We start from the raw sequence: 19,636 nt of genomic DNA, 5'->3' as shown, positions 1-19,636 counted from the left end.
GGTACACCTATGTACCTCAGAACAAGTCTCCTGCTGACTAGGCTGTACAGGTTGCTGGCCTGCAAGCCAGGAGTGTGAAGTAAGCATTGTTGCCAGAGATCCCACATGACCAAAGATTTCTAGTGATCACACACAGCATCGAGCACAACCGACCTGCTGGTTACTCAGGTTCACCTATGTGATCAGGTGATGGCAAGGCCAAGATAAAATCATAATCTCTGTCAAAAATTATTAATTCGTGTTTGAAAATTACTGAATTATAGTCTTTGTAACATTGATTTATAATACGAATGTAAATTTTTAAAGAAACATCATGCCAAGTATTTGATGCAGAATTTGCATTTTACAAATTAGATTTCCTTTAAAATAATGAACAGGAAACATTCTGAGGAAAATCTCGCCTTAACCTTATGGAACTGCACTGTAAACATTGAGGCAGGAGAGAAGAATGATGCCAGGCATTATTCCTGTTTTACATATACCTCGTAGCCGAAGGGCAGGATGGCTTAGGGAAAAGTGGCACAACATACTTTACTTTCGATCAAAAGGTAAATATGCCTGAAGCAGTGAGAGCTCTTGACTGCTGCATACCCAACAGCTGGCTTGAAAGGAGCTGGAAGTCCTCTAGGATCTTTTACTATAAATAACTGCAAATATATATCAATAACAGAATTAATATACCCCTCCGGAGCCAGCTGCTGTGTATGTCATCTGGTACACCTGACAGACAGCGCTCTCAAGCACTAGTTTAACCTTTCAGGAAGGGTTCTGCCCTGCTGCTTTTCCAGACAAAGGAAGCTCTTCCTACACTGTTTACTTCCCACTCATGATTCTAAAAGTGTCTTGCCACATAGCTCTGCAGGATCTAGCCCAAAGTGACAAGATAGTCCCTGTGCTATTTTAGATGGTTTGTACATTGTCACTTTTTATAACAACACTTGTAGCTCCATTTTCTCAAATGCAAGTATAAGTGATAATCCTTTCCTGTATAATTTTGCAAACTAAACCTAAATTATTCAGAAGTACAGCTGCTGTTGTCTAATCCTCACTAGCTCTTTATGCAGCTTTCTCACTGTACATCACAATTTTTTCTTGGAATCTAGCAGTCAAATGAGTGCAAGAAACACCTTCTGTCATGCTAAGAGCAGAATCCTTCCTCCAAAACTGAAAAACTGATGACATTTTCAATATCTTTCAGTATTTTATAACAATTACTTTCCAGTTTATTTCCACCAGCTGGAAGAGATTTTCTGCTGTTAAGCAGAAAAGTGTGCTATATACAAGTCCAAGAAGGTTACAATCAATGCTTTAATTACAAAAATCTATGTAAATGGACGTACTTCTTATGCAGTCAGAAACACCTCCTACATAACTTATAAGCAAATTAAATGAGATATACATACAAAAAACTGAAATCTGAGGTGCGTTGAAATCAAACAATACAGTAACAATAAATTCTCACTGAATAATACTCTAATGGTATATTCTGTCTTCCCTGGCTGGTGCCTTACTACTGATCAAATTAATTACATTATTAATAATCTCAGTAAACCGCTTGAAAAGCTTTTCTTAAAAATCCTAAGTTTTCACAGGATAAAGTTTTATATTAATCAGAATTTTGACTTATGTGACTGACATAGAGTCATTTCACTTTTTTTAAAACAATGACTTTCGTAAATTACTTCATACTACTCTCTAAATATCCATTTTTCTCAAAACTATGCTTCATCCCTATAACTGCCTTAATAAAATGTCTATGTGAGAAGCAGACTGCTGGTTTTGCATTCAATACATAAAACACAATGAGCGCATACATGCCTGACACTAAATCTTAGTAAACCCTGCTTAGAGTATTTTTCAGTTATTTGTCTACATGCAGTAAACAGAAAGAATCAATTCATTCTTGCTTGTATTTCCTATTTATAAGCATCATTCTCCAAAACTTCAGTATCTTTTGTTTTGGTCATCATATTTCTCTGTTTCAGAATGCCAAACTATTTTCACCGCAGCAGAACTAATCAGAACACAATTTACATTGTCAAAATTTGCAGATTTGGCAAAGAAAACATATAATCTGATTCAATTCCGCCCAGGTTCCAGCAGAAGCCAGTCAGGTTTCTGGTGAGCTTTTCAGCATCCTGCCTAAAGGGCTGTTGAGAAACCTGGTCTTCCAGATTCTGCAGTTCTGGGAAGCACATCATGTGGACTGCAGCTCTATGGCCTGGGATGTTAAGGCCTCCAGGGTCTGGAGGAGACAACTGTTACAAAACCAGGGAGCCCACATCTGCCAAGGTGAGTAGCTCTGAAAGCCAGGCACGGACTGACCTAGATCCAGCGTAACACTCTTCCATAGAGATTTTCTAGATTTGAGAGGGGATTGCCCTTAAGTGGTACAAACCAAATTTTTCCATATCACACATCAGCACATCTAACAAAAAGGTACAACAGATTTATATAGAGTATTCTTTGAAGATAACGTCTGTTTAAATAACTATGAACAGTGTGACAGTACCAAACACTGGCATCTGTGCTCATGTGAGGTGTCTTATACTGTACATCAGAATTAGCATGTGGTCAGATCGACAATTACTATAAGAAATATTCTGGTTTAGTGAGTAATACAGAATAATATACTACCCACAAAGGCAGAAACCACCTTTAAAGTTTTAAGTAATTAGCTTATGTTCATCTTTGAAAATTAAAGAACCTCTTGAGTGATGCAAACCTAAACTAATATTTTAATTTAGCTGATTCCACTTCAAGCTCTTACATGTTAAAAATACTCAAGCATATTATCACTGGCAATTTAGAAAGCGAAGCTTATGGCTGCAATCAGGGCATACGAAAAACCTATACAAGGGAACACAGAGAAAATATTCCTGTTTCCACAGCCCAAGGAGTCAGTAAGGAATGATGCCTCCAAGAAGGACTCATCATCTTCCATGTTATACAAAGGTGTGGTGAGACAAGGTGAAGGCAGGCAGTCTACCTCTTATTTAATTCTACTGTAAATACTGTTGAGGCAGCAGATCGCCTGCTGTCCTTAAAATACAGTTTAAATATTTGATTTTGTCCTGCCTCCACAACCCTTTCTTAGAACAGCTGCTGACTCATGTGAATGTGGAATATCTAAAATGCTGCAGGGGTCAGCTCAGATTTTCTCACCATACCTTGATGTAAGCAACAGTAAACGACAAAAGTAAAAAAGGAGCAAGCACTACTTTTTATCTCAGTCTCACCCTTCCTTTCCAGCTCTAGTCTTTTGATCACCTTCCTCTGTAGCATTCTGCGCATTCTGTGCAATCTGGCCTCCATTTACTTTTCTGTTTCTCTTTTCACCTCTATTTGTGAAACAGCAGCCTAAAGGGGTAACAGTGAGTTAAAGTGGGTTAACTTAAACGTTTTTAACATGCATCTTCTATTCCACGGGCTCTTAATTAAATAAATAATTAGAAGCAATATTGTTCCATACAGTAGATTCTCTTTCATAAGCTAGAGCAAAATTTAATAGTTGGAATGCAATAAATACTTCTCTTAATGATGAAAAAAAGAAAAAAAAAAAAGCATTTCTGGTACCTGTGTCATTTCCAAAAAACAAGTAAAAAAGTAGCAATAGTTTATCTTTGTTACTACAGAAAGCAGAAACTCAACACACAGGAGAGAACTGCTAAGCTAATGCATTTGATTCTTACATGATAGTATCTTTTAATAGAGTCACATTTCAAATTTAACAAATTCTAAGGATATGGAAGGGTTTGTTTGAGGTTGTTTTGGGTTGTTTCTAAAGCAAAAATAATTTTTGGTGGACAACAAGGTCAGGTCCTATGGTATACTACCATACATCTCATAAATATAAAACCTTAACCAATGGAATGTAACAAAAATGGACATACCCTCGAGTATGAACATTTCCAGTTTCCCAATCTAAAAAAAAAAGTGTTACTACTTTTATGAAGGGTCTCAGTTCACACATCAACTGTCCTTCATTCTTCACTGAGTATTATTTAGGTGAGTTACACCAGTCTAAGCTTATGAGATAACAACCAATCTCATGTTATTTAGGAAGGTTTGATGTGACTGACAATGGGAAGAATTAATACTCTTTGTATATCAGAATATATAAGATAGAGTATTTCTAGAACAATGTATGTCATGTTAATAAACAGCTTGACATGGTTGGGTATCTTAAAACATGCTATAAAAACACTAGAATCATTACCACATCAGTAGTGTTTAAATCAAACTTGCCTTTCAATGACATGAATTTTAACTCCTATTGAATTTGCTAATATTCATATCTGTGAAATCTGACCTGACGCCTCAGGTAAGACAAAATTGTAGCTACACAATGCTATATGAAACTTAACTACTACAACAGAATCCTATTTTTTGCCTTTTAAGCCCTCATTGGCCAAACAATAAAGCCTACGTTTTCAAACATCATTCAACTTTGGGGCATTCAACAGGCCAGTTTGCACCGGAAAATTACGTCTGTTGAAGTACCTCAAACCATGATATACAAAATAAGGTGCTAAAAATGGATTTTTTAAAAATTATACACTATACATTTATATTTTAAAGTATATTTATAGTGTATAGAGATCAGTTACCAGATAACTTTTTCTATTCTACACACAGTATGTTTGCTATGTAATGTAGTTAACATAATTACATAGTACTTACATCACATATGATATACAGTATATACTAGGCTGCACTCTAAGAGATGAACGGTTATCAGAACAGAAGTTTAAAAAATAGGGAAAAGTCTTTTTAAAGCATTTCTCTTCTGTTTACCATTCATCATCAATATAAATGACACACAGGACCCTGTGGACACATCAAATGTGTATAAAACTTTCAGGAATCCACTATTTCTGCATCACAATTTAAAGTCCTGAACACTATAAAGCAACTCAACCAGTACTGAAAAGCCTTCATCTATTCTTTCATGTTTGCACATTTAGAGCTGTCCAGTTTTCAGAGGCAATACACTTCTAAGCAAATGAAGAAGAAACTAGGCAGCTGACTAGCCAAAAACGGAACACAGCCTGAATTACTGTGCTATGTGCCTCCAGATATTTTTAATGAACCAAGCTCTCCTTTGTTGCTTCCTGAATCTTATATTGTAATTGACAATAACTACAATACCTTCTCAAAACATAAAAACTCATCAACTGCCAGCTCACTGCTAATAAACTCATATAAAACAACTTACTAAGACATAACCTTTAAGTGTGTGAGCAAAAAATATGCAATCAAACACACAACACAAATATCTATAAAGCTAGATGAAGTATTAGGATTACTGCATCTTTCTCTGACTGAAGCAAAGCATATGGTGGTATAATGGAGCATGAATTTACAGCAACAGAGATGTACGATATAGATTAAAACTTCATCTGTGAGAACATACTGTACAGCAAAAACCGCAACTATTTTTGTGTTTTCTGGTTCATGGCATGAGGAACAAATACTCTTTTGTAGAACTAGGGCTCCCTCTGCTGCTAACATAGAAGCAAAGCCCAAAACCTTCCTTGAAATCCACTAAAAACGTGCTCCTGAAATAGACCCTGATTTTAAATTTCTCAAGGTATACACATGCTTGTCAGGCTATCTGGATGGACAGAAGGTTCTCAGGTAGGACTGATAGGCTCATGTTACCATTTGGAGCATGCAGCATGGATTTCCAAAGAAAATTAATTCCACTCCACTAATTGTCTGCGTTCACTGCAGGAGTTCTTAAATAAAAGTATTAATGAAACAAGCACTTTGTACGTTTTGTTGCCTTTTAAAACTAGACCAGAAATATTTGGTAACATATCTTCATAGAAACCTCTATTTTTAGGAAGTTGTAGCTTATTTATCCAGGTTAGAACAGGTTTCGGTGTTCAAGATTTTTCTTTTGTTAAATTAAATCTCAAAATATGAGTGAAAAATATACAGGCTTTAATAAGAATGTGTGACTAACCAACATTAAAAGCTGAAATTTGAGATGTTAAAGTTACTCATTTAGCATGACTGAAGCTATCAAGTGAGCGTGTCAACAATAGTTGCTTTGAATTGATATTAGAGTGACTTTGTACCAAGTCTGATCAAGGCCAGTACCTTTTATCAGCTTTTCACACTCCTAGATTCTAGAGACAGGGCCAGACCTCATAGCTGAGGGGCAGGAAGCTGTATCATAATATGCTTCTCTTAGTCCCAATTGCCAACTCTGGATTGAACTTGGAAGCAGTGGTCACTGCAAGCTATTTTGGGGGGAGTCACAGCTGAACAGAGCTTGGGGAAATATCACTCAATGTTGCACATGTGAGAAGCTTAACCACATCCTGCCCCTCTCCCCTCCTCATTTTAAGGAAATCAGACCTATAGAAAACACAGCCAAAGTGGGATCAATCAAAGGTCTGTGGCTACAATAACGTAGCCTATAATGACCCAGACAAACAGAGGCACCAAACCAATGCTGTTTCTATCAGCCCAGTAGCAGCTTACCTGCCGTAACACACTCATTCTGCACTGCATCCTCATGGGAACGGAGCCAGAAAACTAGCAGGCCTGACCTAGCCTGATTTGGGCTCCTTGTATCACCAGCTCTCAAAAAAGGGACTATAATTTCCCACACTTTTCTCTTCACAGACTTACTATGGCTACAGCTACAACCACTGTGCTAGAGAAATGAAACCGCACGTGGGCTCACCAACCCAGCAGACCTGAAAATGACAAAGAACAGGCAAGCTGACGGAACAGAAGTTTGAGCAACACTATGAACTACTGCAGAGAGAGAGGCTGAGGGGGAGGACTAATAGCCGCCGGCGTTCCCACCGGGCGAGCAGGCGGCGGCGGCGCCATCCTGAGGCGAGGCCAGGCCAGGCCAGGCCAGGCCTCAGAGAAGCCCCGCCCCGCGCTCGGCAGCGCGCTCGGGGGTGGATTGGTAGCGCCTGGCGTGGCGGCGCAGGCGCAGTTCGGCGCGGGTGCTGCGGCTGCGCGGCCGCCCCTCAGCCATGGCGGACGAGGAGCTGGAGGCGCTGCGGCAGCAGCGGCTGGCCGAGCTGCAGGCCAAGCTGCAGGCCAAGCACGGGGTAAGGCGCGGGGACGCCCCGCCGCCGCCCCGGCAGTGCCCCCGCTCCCTGCCGCCGGGCTGGGGGGGAGGCGGGCGCTCGCGCGAGCCTCGCGGGAGCGGCGGGGGTACGCCGCGAGGAGGCCTCTCTTGAATAAGGGTTTCGTCTCGAGGCCGCAGGGGGAAGCATCCCGGCCGTGCCCGCTGCTTTGGCTGGAAATGTCGCCGACTGCAGCTTCAGTGACTGGCGGGGGGTAGCGGGGCAGGCCCCGGCGGGGCCACCCCGGCCACCTCCTCTCCTGCCGCATGAGCAGCCGCCGCCTTCAGGGCGCTTTTGGCCTGTCTCCTGCTACCTGCCTTGGCTGCCGCCTTGGAAGGTTCAGCACATAAGCTGTCCCTCCCCCATTTTCCGTGCCACTCACAATCTTAGGGATAACCATCATCAGTCTTTTCAGCCATTGCTGTTTCAGAGCTGAAGTGCATCAGTCTGCTCCATTGTTGCTGTGAAGGGAGCTTCTATACTGATGATTGGCCATGTTTCCTGTCTCCGTGTGGTTTCGTATTCTGCTTTCACACTTTGAAATGTTACCTAGAAAATTTGAGGTGCAGATTCAACATAAAATTCAGTTTTTTCCTCTTTGTTTTGTTACTTGCTTCTGCATAGTCATCTCAGTTGCCAGTATTAGTCCCAAAATACCATGCTGGGATTGTGGTTTTTTTCTGTGTTGATAAATACGAAGTGTTACATGGAATTTCATTTGTCCTTAGCTTACTTTAGTGGGTTTAAAATGCTTTTGTCTGTTTTCTGGGCTTTAGGAAAGTTTATTATCTTAAACCTAACAGCAAGGCCTTTTAATGTCCAAACCTACAACAATCTGTGGATAGATCCAGTAGCACTAGACATCACGCTAGACTGTGTTACTGCTTTGTGGGGAAAGCAGAGAATGGCAGATTTATTTGCTAGGGTAGCAGATTCTTATTTGCAGGATCTCATCCATGGTCAGGCGGGTTTAGCTTATGTTGACTCTGCTGGAATATTTAAATTTACTGCCCTGTGTGGAATGTTTTTGGATGATCATATTTATTCTGTTCCCATTCTTTAGGATCCTTCCGGTGATCCATCGCAACAGGAAGCAAAACAGAGGTATAAATGAGAACTATTGGCTTGTGGTCTTCCATCTAATAATTTTGAAGCTTTTTTTTTTTTTGAGTATTTAATTCCTTTGGAATACCCACCTGAATTTTTTTTGTTGTTGTAAAAACCACCAGGAAAGAAGCTGAAGGAGAGCTAAAATCTGATTGATCCAAGTGTGGCTCCCAGGCCACGACTATATTGGATGATCTACAACAGAGCTGTCAGGCAGTCTGAACCCTGATGGGGTGGGAGGGTGTGGAGGAGAACAGCAGTAGCAGCTCATTTTCACTTTGGACTCAGCTGGGAGCTGTTATGACCCTTAGTGATATAATAGGATGTTTTGGGCAAGCAGCATGACTCCCACTGTCATCTGCTTCCGGAACTCAGAAACCTTGGCTTTTCAGGATTGGTAAGAGTTGGTCATAAGAAAATCTTGAAGGCTGGCAGAACTCTTCCCAAACTGGAGTTTTGTCTGAGTGATGAGTTTGGGTTTGGCTCTGTTGGTCCAATGGGAACATGTTTTCCTAGTTGATTTGATTTTTCTGGGACATCTGTTGCAGTTAAAAATGTGAAACAAAATTATTTGTGCCAGAGCTTAGCGTGGAAACAATGTTTAGTATTTGCACTAAGTGGAAAATTGAAAATAAGTGTTTAAAGATAAGCTAGACTTTGCACACAAAGTTTGTATTAACTGAAATGTATAAACTAAAATTCCAGTTTTGCAAATATTGTAAGTATATGAAGACTTACTGAAAAATTCTAAATAAACAATGAGGTTTGGTTCTGTTTTGCAATTGCATGGACTCTTCCTTATGCCTGCTCTACCATACACTGCCTTTGGTGAAATTCCACATGGAACTGAATGCAGAATCTTTCCAGTGCATAGCATGGCTTTTGTCTTTAAGATGTAATAATAAACAGTAAGAAGGTGTAAATAGTAAACTCCATCTCGATTTCTTGAAAGATGTCAGCCATGTAACTTTAGAGTTACAACACATATAGAGCTACCCGTGACAGAAGATGCTATACAAGAAATCATGTAAATGTAAAGTTTGAAGGGACCTCAAGAAGTCACTTAAATGTATTGAAAGTATTCTGTAGTTTGCTGTTTTGTGTATATTATTTTAGGTATTTGGAATCCCACTTCTAATGTGTGTTAATTTTTCATTATAGGGAAGCAGAGATAAGAAATACTATTTTAGCTCAAGTTCTTGATCAAGCAGCTCGTGCAAGATGTAAGTATCCAAGTAACTTTCTAATAAAAAGTTCTTAACTAGTGTACTCCAGTGCAGCTCAAATCAAGCACATATGTGCTTGTATAGAGGCCAGACTAGAAAAATACTGTTGTTGATGGAAAGATAAAACTATTACAGCTTTTCAGTTGGTGATATCAATGATTGGAGGGGAAGGGATTAACTGGCATCTGAATGATATTAGTTAAAAAATGGGTTTTAATTAATAAGTAGGAATTGTAGTGAGAGTCAACATTAGTTAATCTAGTTAGGAACAAGTATTTAAAATTAAGAAATATAACTACCTTGTATCTTTGTTTTACATAAATGAAAATGCCTTTTTCAATTTATTTCATGACCCTGGCATGAAGAGGACTGTTTCATAGGGATATTTGTCACTTTTTAGTTACTAGTGAAAGTATTTGGGTATGTTTTAAAACAAAATGAACAGAGCCTGTTTTTGTTGCAGTAAGCAATTTAGCACTTGTGAAACCAGACAAAGCAAAGGCAGTAGAGAATTATCTTATACAGATGGCAAGATTTGGACAGCTAGCTGGAAAGGTGAGTTACATTTTTCTAATTTTTTGTTGCATATATTCATTTTCAGGCCTAATTCACTCTAAAAAGATGGTATGTTTTTTATATCTGTACATTAAAAAACTGAAAAACGCAACTGAGAGCTTCTAAATATGACTATATAATTACATCAAACACCTTTTCTGAGAAGGGAAAATGTGATTCAGTTGTTTGATACTAAGCATCTCTCAGAATGTGTTTATATGGCTTTTCTTTTGCTTTCCTAGGTATCGGAACAAGGTTTGATAGAAATACTTGAAAAAGTGAGTCAGCAAACAGAAAAGAAAACAACAGTAAAGGTGAGCTTTATTTCCTAAATGTAATTTTAATTTGTTATAAAATAGAGCAGAAACCTTGTGTGTATTGGACCATTTCAGTTCAGGGTAGAACTTAACTTCGTATTTAGCACCTCTCTTGCCTACAGTGGTAAGTGCTGGGACTGAACCACAGCAGTCGCTCCAGGCACTGGGATGTCAGCGTTCTGTCGGGAGGCGGCTCTGCCCTGGGCCTGTCCTCTACCAGTATGCCAGCAGGGGCCTGGCGGGGGGGTGGGCAGGTGATGGGGTGAACGTTCTGCTCCTGTTCTGCTCCCGTTCTGCTCCCATGTGACGTATTCATTGTCAAATGAGTGGAGTTTGAAAGGATTTGCTATGACCCTTCTGTTTTCACATCATGTATCTCATTTTAGTTCAACAGAAGAAAAGTATTGGATTCTGACGAAGAGGATGATTATTAATACTACTGTAAGACTGTCTGCCAAACAAAAGGCCTGGAGAAAGGCAACATGCTTGTTGTCAGGCAGAATGCAAGATCTGAAAATGTTTACGCTTCTTTTTTTTTTATTATAAAAAGGCCAACAAATGAACTTGTCTTGTAAAATAAATCTGAGAAGGGGATTTTATAACTAAAATTTTTGTAGTATGAGAGGCCTGAGCAGTGTGGGGTTCCCCACTGCTTCATTAGCATGAACATTTTGTTGCCCCTTAGTGTGTAAGCTATGCTTTCAGCAACGGCACACGCTTAACTTGCTGCTATTGGAGATACCATAACATGAAGAGGAGCTCAGTGTAAAGCTGGGAGCAGTCACTCTAGGAGTGTAAAGACTCACCTCTGGGCTCTAAATCACAGAAGCGTTAGAAATGAGATTTCCTGAGCCCCTGAAGGAAGCCTATCCAGCAGCCCACTGGCTGTCAAGTCCTTACTGAAATCTTACAAAACAAAGTAAAGGTATCAAAGTAGTGTTCCAATTGGAAGACTTCATATCGGGCAGTCTGTGTAAAGAAATTGTAACCAGCATACAATTGAACCATTCCCCTGTGAAATCATCAAGCTATCTCAAAGCAAGTTAACTGTGTAATACAGCACTGTTCAGACACTTGGTATCATATATTCTTAAAACTACCTCCATTTTTATCAAATGGCTGGAGTGTTTCTTACCTTGAAAAAAAATACTGTTTTCCTAAACTTTCGCAACTTCTGCATGCATAAATTAAATCTGAACTTGTGCTATATGTTTATTCAAAAAATATGGTTATGGAAGTAAGTAGGATAAATACTGTAACATCCCGATAAACACTCTACCACAAAACCCTTTTCTGACATAATTTAACAGGAACATGTATGATCCGAACTGCAGTGTTTTTTGGAACAGAATAAAATTGTTTCAAGTGAGCACTAGTGGGTGTTTTTCATCTTGTGTGAATGTGATTAAAAAGTATTTAAACAGTTGTTATTTTGGTTTCATGTGGACTAGACTGGGCATTTTGCCTGTCTATGTTTGTAACTAGAATTCCTTCACTTCAGTAATATTGTGGGTGTATGCTGAATTTCTTTAGACTAATGACCCTTTACCAGTGTGAAGAGTTTCAAGACAAGGTGTGGTGATAGATGGTTTAAAAGTTTTCCCATTAGGGCTACAGCTATATCCTAAGCATCCATGCTTCCCATTCCTAAATTTATCTAAGTTTTATTGCCTTGCTGTTCTTCCAAAATGGCTGTTCCAGATTCTCAGTTGTCCAAATGTGAAGTAATGCTTTGGATTTATTTTAACTTACAACCTTTTGGAGATTAAACTGGACTGTACAGTAACATGCTCTGCACCGAGTCTGCATTTAGTCACCTGAGTAAGCTACTATGGTTTTTTTTCTTGCAAATTTTATATTTCATTTAGAGTGTGGGGGGCAAGTTTTTCACAGGCAAGTGCTACTTTAATGCTTGGCCAATTCTTAAATTTTAAGAGTAGAATTAACCAGTAATTATGTAACCGTTGATACCAAGGCTGAAACTTGGGAGTGTGGCAGCTGTGTCATTGCTTGCCTAGAATGGAACAAAATACTTTATGCTTAAAATATAACAGTATTGAACAAGTTGTTTTCCATAGACTGTTGTATTCAAAATTTGATTTTAATAGAAAAAAAGGATCTAACTCAGAGCTCACATCCTCTGATATTTATCTCTAACCATTTTTAAAGGTATTTACTAAGCTATCTGAAAACTTGTTTCCAAAGCTATTCAACCATGCTATGATTAAGGATGAATAAAAAAGAGTTGACACTGAACTTAGTGTCATTGTGCTAACTCATGTTCTGTAGTTACAGCAGGATATTCTGTACTTACACTCTGTAGCATAGTATTACCCGTATCAATAAACTAATAAACTGATTTTTGTCATCCATATTGTCAGGCAGCCTTAAGACAAGAATCATTTAGTTAAATGCATAGTATAATTAAAACATAAGCAAAATTCTCACTATGTAGTTTGGAAATCAGATCCATGAATATTTACTTGTATCTTAAACTTTGTAAGTAATATCTATGTTATTTTTGCTACAGGTTAAGTGTAAGCGACTTACTCTAGGTCATCTTTATAGTATCACAAGATGAAAAAAAGTAGTTCGTATCTCCTCTTGGTCTTTTGGCTTGTAATACCTGAACATCAATCCTACTTTTTTTTTTTTTTTTTAATGGGAATGTAGAGCTAGAGAAGGAAGTTAAGTGCAAATGTTCAGTTTCAGTACAGTTCTATATTGTCTTAAATCCAAAACCACACAACCTAATAATAGTAATCCATGAATGCAGGAGGGAAGAAGGTCATACTGAACTCGAGGGTAAATTCCAACAGATCCCTCAATTTGCACATAGACACAAGATGAAGCCTTCGAATGCCTTCAAAAACAAAGCAAGGAAACCTGCATAAAAGACGTAATGCTTTGAAAAAAGCACTCAAAACACCATTTTCAAGTTATTTTACTAGCTTTTTCTTTCCATCATTTGGCACAAATCCAAGGCACATTAGAAAATCAGAGGAACTCATAAATTATCAGAAAAATAAACACGACCCTCATCTCCAACTGTCCATACGTGCACTTACTGCACATTTTACCTCTTAGATTAAAAAGTTATTTGAAAAAATCACCAGTATGTCCTCCAGCTTTGTACTTTGCCAGGCAGTTTACTAATACCACAGTTAAAAGAAACAATTATTCATACAAATAGTTTATGAAATAAAATGCAAGCTGGATGTGATGAGCCAAGAAAAAAAATACTGCACATAGAAACCTGGCTTGTGCTATTTACATGTTCTCCTACGATAACCAAAACAGTAGAAAATGAAGTTCAAATCTAAGCAGCCATCTCATAGTTACATAGATACATAGTGAGCTTTCGATTCTTCAGTGATCACCTCCAGGAATGGAGTAATATTTGGCCTATTCCAACAAATGCTTACTGATGCAAGCAGTACCTTTCATAATTGGAATTTCACCTTTTTAGAGAGCACTCCAGAGCAGGCTCCTAAGCAGTTTTGTCTGCAGATGTTGCCCCAGTTCAGAATCATGAATATTTGTGTGTTTTTGTATGACTTGCTTTAGAGGAAGAAACAAAAAAAAACCCAACAATTTTCTGTGTCCTTATAAATGCTTGCGTCTACCTTTTTTTTTTTTTTTTTTTGATTAGGCTGTGAACAGTGACTCCAAAGTTTAGCTTTGTCAAGGGCTTTCTACTTTTTCCCCAGTATCTTGTCTCCTGTGTAAGAACTTGATCTTACAGATGCAATACAGGGGAGCATTGCAAAGAAATTGGCAAGGATTGCATCCGTTCACATTAATAGCATGTATAAATTTCTAATGCAGCGTTGCAGATGTTATGGACTATTGTTTTCCCAGCTACTGAAAGATACAGAAATATATACTATAATGGTTTGTAATATTACAATAAAAATAGACATTTCAATTACCTCTGGCAATAAATACCTTGATATCCAATATATCTTTATATATATAAATATATATATTTATATATACTTATCCAATGTAGTGTTAAAAACTGAAAATGCAAAAATTCAAAGACATTTAAAAACAAAGTGGGTAGCTGAAAAATACAATACAGGGTTTCATTTGGTTTACTGTTACATATAATTTTTTAGTAAGTGCTAAGTAGAATAGGAAAGTAATTTTGCTGTCTGCGTCTCAGTACATCCCCGTTTGTTGAGATCAGTAATGATCTGGCTGTGTAGTTACCTCCAACATAAGCAGAGGATTCAGTCTTCCAAAGTGCTAGGAACATTCTGTTTCTGCTGAAGAGTCATCCTTGTATTCTGTTTTGAAGGCAAGCTTGCAAGCGTCATCCAGTTCTTTGATGTACAGTGAAGGGTTATTGAAATTAACACCAGCTAGTTCCTCAGCTTTTGACATCGAATTCAGGCTTCCCTGTCAATGTTTTGAAAGCAAGTCGTGACAGCAGTCTCTGGATTGTGAAATATTTGGATCTCTAGGGCTGGATAAACTATTATCACTGACATTCTCTGCTGAAAGTGGCACATTAACAGTGTGTCTTCGGTGCATTAATTTACTCCTGTGAGGAACTTCTATCATGTCATCATGGTTCACAAACTCACCACTGCATCCTGTGTCAAAAATCTTAACTTTGCTCTGGTCCAGCGTTTCAACAGATTTTAACTTGGTTTTATCAAAGCTTTTAATAGCTAACTGTGAGGATAGAAAAAATGGTGTGTTAAAAGCATTGTCTACTTTCTTCATTAGAAAGAAGTAAAATAAATATACTGTTTCTTGAATATAATTATCACATTAATTTCATGCTATTCTTTATACTGAGAACACAGCCAAGGATTAAAAATAGCATACTTTGTAGGACAGTAATTATATTCAGTCTATATATGAGAAAACAAGATGAGGCCAACCTGCCCTGAGCTACACATACATCAGTTACAAACTGAAAAGATAACGAAGGCATTCCAAAACTTATTTTCACTGCACTAGCCCAGTATCATCCTAACTCTTCCAAACACCTTTTGTAATGCAAGTCTCAAGGTACTTGAAATTAACAGCCATTTCTTTTACCATTAAGAAATGTGTAAGTAGTAATACAGACAGGCTCAACCAGGCACTGCTGAAGGCAAAGGCAAAACTCCCTGCTTCCAGATCTTGCCTGTCAGGGAAGACATCCCTGCCCTCCCCACCTCCCTTAAAGACTTTTTGGTCACTCCAACTATTATTATCTTCAATTTCCACATCTGCTCCTGATTTTTTCCATTTCAGAGTGTGTGGCTCTCCTTAATTACTGGCCACTCTGCAAACGTTAAAATAACTTAAGAGAAAAAAGAGAATCTAAGCCTGCTAATGACAGCCTTTCTAAGATAAGAACTAAAGGCAGAAATTAATTACGATACCCTTTTACTGGAATAATGGCAACAACCTTGAAAAAATTTCAGATGGAGCTTATACCCGCTAACAATTTAGAGCTGTATGACTTCACAAAGCCGCGACAGTCGCACACGGTTAAAGTGCTATATATCACGGTCACGTATTAGTTTTTTGACACCTGCTGTACTTGCATGACATACTGCCTTCAGCGAGCCACAATGACAAAATATAAATACCACACTTAGTTAAATAGTGGGATATTATAATTAACACTAGAAAGAATTAATAAAATATTATAGTTGTATAGAATTAATTTGGCATTCTCAAGGGTCTTTGCAAATGCCCCCTCATAAGGGCTCTATGAAATAGAACAGTACTCCATTTTCTAGATGGAGATGAGCGGCAGAGTCTGCATTTTCAATACTATGTCAATCTAATAATGGGCAGCTAACCCGGTAGAAAACTGTTTTCTTTTGAATAGGTTAGTTTCTCCTCTTGATTTAGTATGCTGAAATGGCTCAGCAGAAGGTCCAATGAGAGTCAAAGCCAGTGTACAGGAGGAAGAGGGACCACATGCTCTGGCTGGAGGGCAGCATCCAAGGGTCACATTGGTGTAGGGTACCACAGTACCCCCAACCATAGATGAATTGATTACATATATTTGTGTCACAGCTGACAATGCAACATGCAGTTTGCTATCACCGGTGCAAACAATCTCCTCCTACAAGAAGACTTATCATGCAAACCCTAATTTTAACCTACTGAAAAATTTCTCTCTTGTATATAGTATCTCTGCTTGGCTACAGCTCTCATGAGCTGTAGAGTTTTTTAAGCCTTGGTATAACCTAGATTTTACTAGACATGACACAGAAAACAAGACAGAGATGAAGCCTGCAATAAGAGGCTTGTGGTGTTTAAAAGTAAGAGTAAGATGTTTAAGAGGTGCTATAGAAGCACCACTGAAGTTTGAGCAATGATGAAACATTAGCAATTTAGCAAACAGGTCAGAATTTTGGGATTCATCAACCACCACTAGTAAAGAAACTTTCCTGTAATATGTATCTATATTAATAGCAGACAGATTTGCTATATTATACAAATAATTCAAGCAAGTATTTCCACTTACCTGATGTATTAACTGATAGTCAAAATTAGGGACACTTTTATCTCTCGTTATTGTTCTCCGTAAATGTTTTGCTCTAAAAATATTTTAAAGAAATTAAATTTAACTACGTCAGTCTTTCCACAAAAGTCTTGGCCACAGAGAATCCACATGGTGGCACTATCTCAACACAGAAAGGCCACTGTCTGACACCCCCACCTCAAAACGACAGCCTACTAGTATTTCCCATATTTTATCACAGAGTATACATTAACATTTAAAAGATCATAGGCAAAACCCAACCACTGAGTGAAGCACTAAGATAATATTTTTAAAGCAGTCTAGCTCTGAAATTATTAATTTATGGTACACCAAATATTAGCGCAAAAACAATTTTAAATACGTTTGCAAGTACTCCTGCACTGACCACCTTTTCAGTCCCGCTGCACAGCACGTCACTGCTGTTCACCAATGAGTATGTCATGCCTAGAACATCTGTCTGGTGATGTGGATGTGCATGCCTCGGAGGATTAACATCTACTGTCAAATTAGTCATATGTGATGTCTAACAATGTTTGACCCACTTTTGGGCTTTATTAACAGTTGTATTTCTTGTTCGCTTATGGGAAACAATAAACATACTTCTGAGGAAGCTTCTATGCTTACTTGTTAAATCTGTTAATTGATTGGACCAGTTGAAGTTGTCTGCTTATGGGATCATCGGCTTTCTCACATGGCTTCGAATTCACTAGGGGTTTAAAAGAACAGGCAGCTAAAATTACAACTGAGTCACACTTAAGAATTAAAAAAACACAGTTCTGAATGAAAAGTGGTATCTAGTGACATTAGATTTTACAGTAAAACTATAATAGTAATAACTTGAATCAAAGCTGCAATTTATCTTTGGAAATTTTAAAGCATTTTAAGTTACAGGAGTAAGCATTCTTCATCAGACGAGCATGACTAAAGCTTCTGAAGAGACCATATAATTCTGGACTGAATTCCAATTTTTACAAACCTGAATTAATTAACATACAGATGCTATACCACCTGTTTGTTAATATTACTTACTCATGTCTTCTATTGTCCTTTTAGAACTATTCTCATAATATTTGAAAGAACTATATCAATCTTGGGCATCAGCATACTGTTACTAATTTTGGTTTTGTATTAATGAAACATTTACAGTCTTTCCTAGGAAAGCAGGCAAGAGGTATTCTGAAAAGCCTAACTAAAACTCATCTAACAAACTCATGGATGCTGAAATGGGCACACTACCACTCCTCATCTTTCCTAATCCCTGCTTGTGCAGCCTCACTGTCTACTCTCCACAATTCTGGTGGCAGAAGGTCCTTCCCTGTGCTGATTGTCTAGCTCGGCACAGAACTTGTGACACCCCTTGCCCCACGTTAGTGAACTGTATCAGCCTGAAAATAAATCTGAAAAACTTCTGAGCCAACATAAGGAAAGTAGTGGATAAGCAAGACCAGAAGCTGAGGGCAGCAGAGAAGAGGTGAGGATGGACGGATGGTGAGTAACACCATCTCTTTTAAGAGGCAATAAGCCATTACATCAGCTGTATTGTCAAACCGTACCATGTGTCTCAACATATTTGCTTACACTGTGCTATATGCTGCCATTTACTGGAAGTCATTCTTTTGCAAACTGTGCTTAATGGTTTAGACAGTTACCTCTGTAGCTCTTATTTCTGTCCCATAATATGAGAGACAATTACTAATGGAAGAGTCACTCCCTGACCTGTTTTAGGGCAATGTAAATGACAACTAGAGGTGATTTAAATTAATCTGTTTTACTTTGCACTGAAATGGACATTTATTACCTCGTTAATTATATAATCTCAAATGTGGCATGTTTTTTAACTTTAAATGCTTTTGTATGTAAAATTCATACACACACACCAAAAAAGTGAAAACTGAGTTTGCAGCAGTCATGAATATAATACAAAGTCTTCTGCATTTAGTTACAGTATTTTAGGTGTTACCAGTAATAAATATACAAAATAGTTGACTGTTCTTTAATTATATGTAAATCAATTATATAAAATATTTGACATAGTTGCACATTAATTCCTAAATCCCTTTTTACTCATACCAGTGGAAATATGACATGTACCTTTTTTTCTTATCTTGATAGAAGCATGCTGCTCACACTCCTTTTCTCTCTCTGCTGATGTAGGTACATAGCTTGGTGCTGTTTCCAGCAACTTAATGATATTTGAATTCTTAATTTTAAAAGTTTCCATTTTCAGCATTATTAAAGAAAAAGAAAAACATCAGTACAATTTAGGATTCTAGTCTATGCAGAGTGTGTTAATTAATTGCTGCCAAATGAATGTAACACACACAAAAATACCTCATTATAAATACAAACTTTAAATTGTATAATTTTGAGTAGGGACAAAATCAGCGTTCCACAAGTTACACTGTACCGGAGTTATGATTTTGTAGTCTGGACCTATTATTTTAATAATTATTTATTTTTAATAATTAATTATTTTAATAATTATTTATGGTTAAGCTAATTTCAGTTTAAATGGTAATACACATACTAAAATTGACTCACCACAGAATTTTGCTCTCATTATGCTACATCTCAGTGGTTATTTAAGCGCACAAAGATATGCATCAAATCATTTAAAGAATAATTCTTTATAATTTAATATTACATACTATGTTATTGCTATGAATACAGGGGAAGGTCAGAGTTATAAATTACAAGATAAAAGGTATCAAAAGGCATGAAGGGCAAAAGATGGTGGGTGGAACAACGAAGATTGCTAGCAGTGTAACCGATTAGTGAATGGTGTTCATTTTCCTACATTCAGTATTTGTTCTGCTCTCTGCCATTACT

General features: G+C 37.8%; 2 protein-coding genes across 4 annotated transcripts in view; one reads left to right on the top strand and one right to left on the bottom strand.

Moving 5' to 3' along the window:
• The first annotated feature begins 6,975 nt into the window (after window positions 1-6,975).
• On the top strand, window positions 6,976-11,674 carry PDCD5 (programmed cell death 5). Of its 2 annotated transcripts, none has more exons than XM_074839394.1 (6): window positions 6,976-7,082; window positions 8,164-8,204; window positions 9,369-9,430; window positions 9,897-9,988; window positions 10,231-10,302; window positions 10,692-11,674. In XM_074839394.1, exons 1-6 carry the CDS (start codon window positions 7,005-7,007, stop codon window positions 10,737-10,739), a joined length of 393 nt encoding a protein of 130 aa, XP_074695495.1. In that variant the 5' UTR covers window positions 6,976-7,004; the 3' UTR covers window positions 10,740-11,674. The 2 variants fall into 2 exon arrangements, with proteins under 2 accessions (XP_074695495.1, XP_074695496.1); XM_074839395.1 differs by lacking the exon at window positions 6,976-7,082 and adding an exon at window positions 7,204-7,663.
• Window positions 11,675-13,233: 1,559 nt separating this feature from the next.
• Window positions 13,234-19,636, bottom strand: part of ANKRD27 (ankyrin repeat domain 27) — a 228,778-nt gene continuing 222,375 nt past the window's right edge. For both annotated transcript variants that reach the window (XM_074839392.1, XM_074839393.1), the window contains exons 26-29: window positions 18,899-19,007; window positions 17,432-17,513; window positions 16,790-16,862; window positions 13,234-14,988 (exon numbers count right to left, since the gene is read on the bottom strand). In XM_074839392.1, the coding sequence (XP_074695493.1) occupies window positions 14,713-14,988; window positions 16,790-16,862; window positions 17,432-17,513; window positions 18,899-19,007 (540 nt within the window). In that variant the 3' untranslated portion in view covers window positions 13,234-14,712. The remainder of the gene's footprint in view (window positions 14,989-16,789; window positions 16,863-17,431; window positions 17,514-18,898; window positions 19,008-19,636) is intronic.

Source organism: Strix aluco, chromosome 14 (genome assembly GCF_031877795.1).
Source record: "Strix aluco isolate bStrAlu1 chromosome 14, bStrAlu1.hap1, whole genome shotgun sequence".
In the NCBI taxonomy this organism is placed as follows: Eukaryota; Metazoa; Chordata; class Aves; order Strigiformes; family Strigidae; genus Strix; species Strix aluco.
The sequence above is the reverse complement of the archived record's forward strand: the minus strand, read 5'-3'. Positions and strand labels throughout refer to the sequence as shown.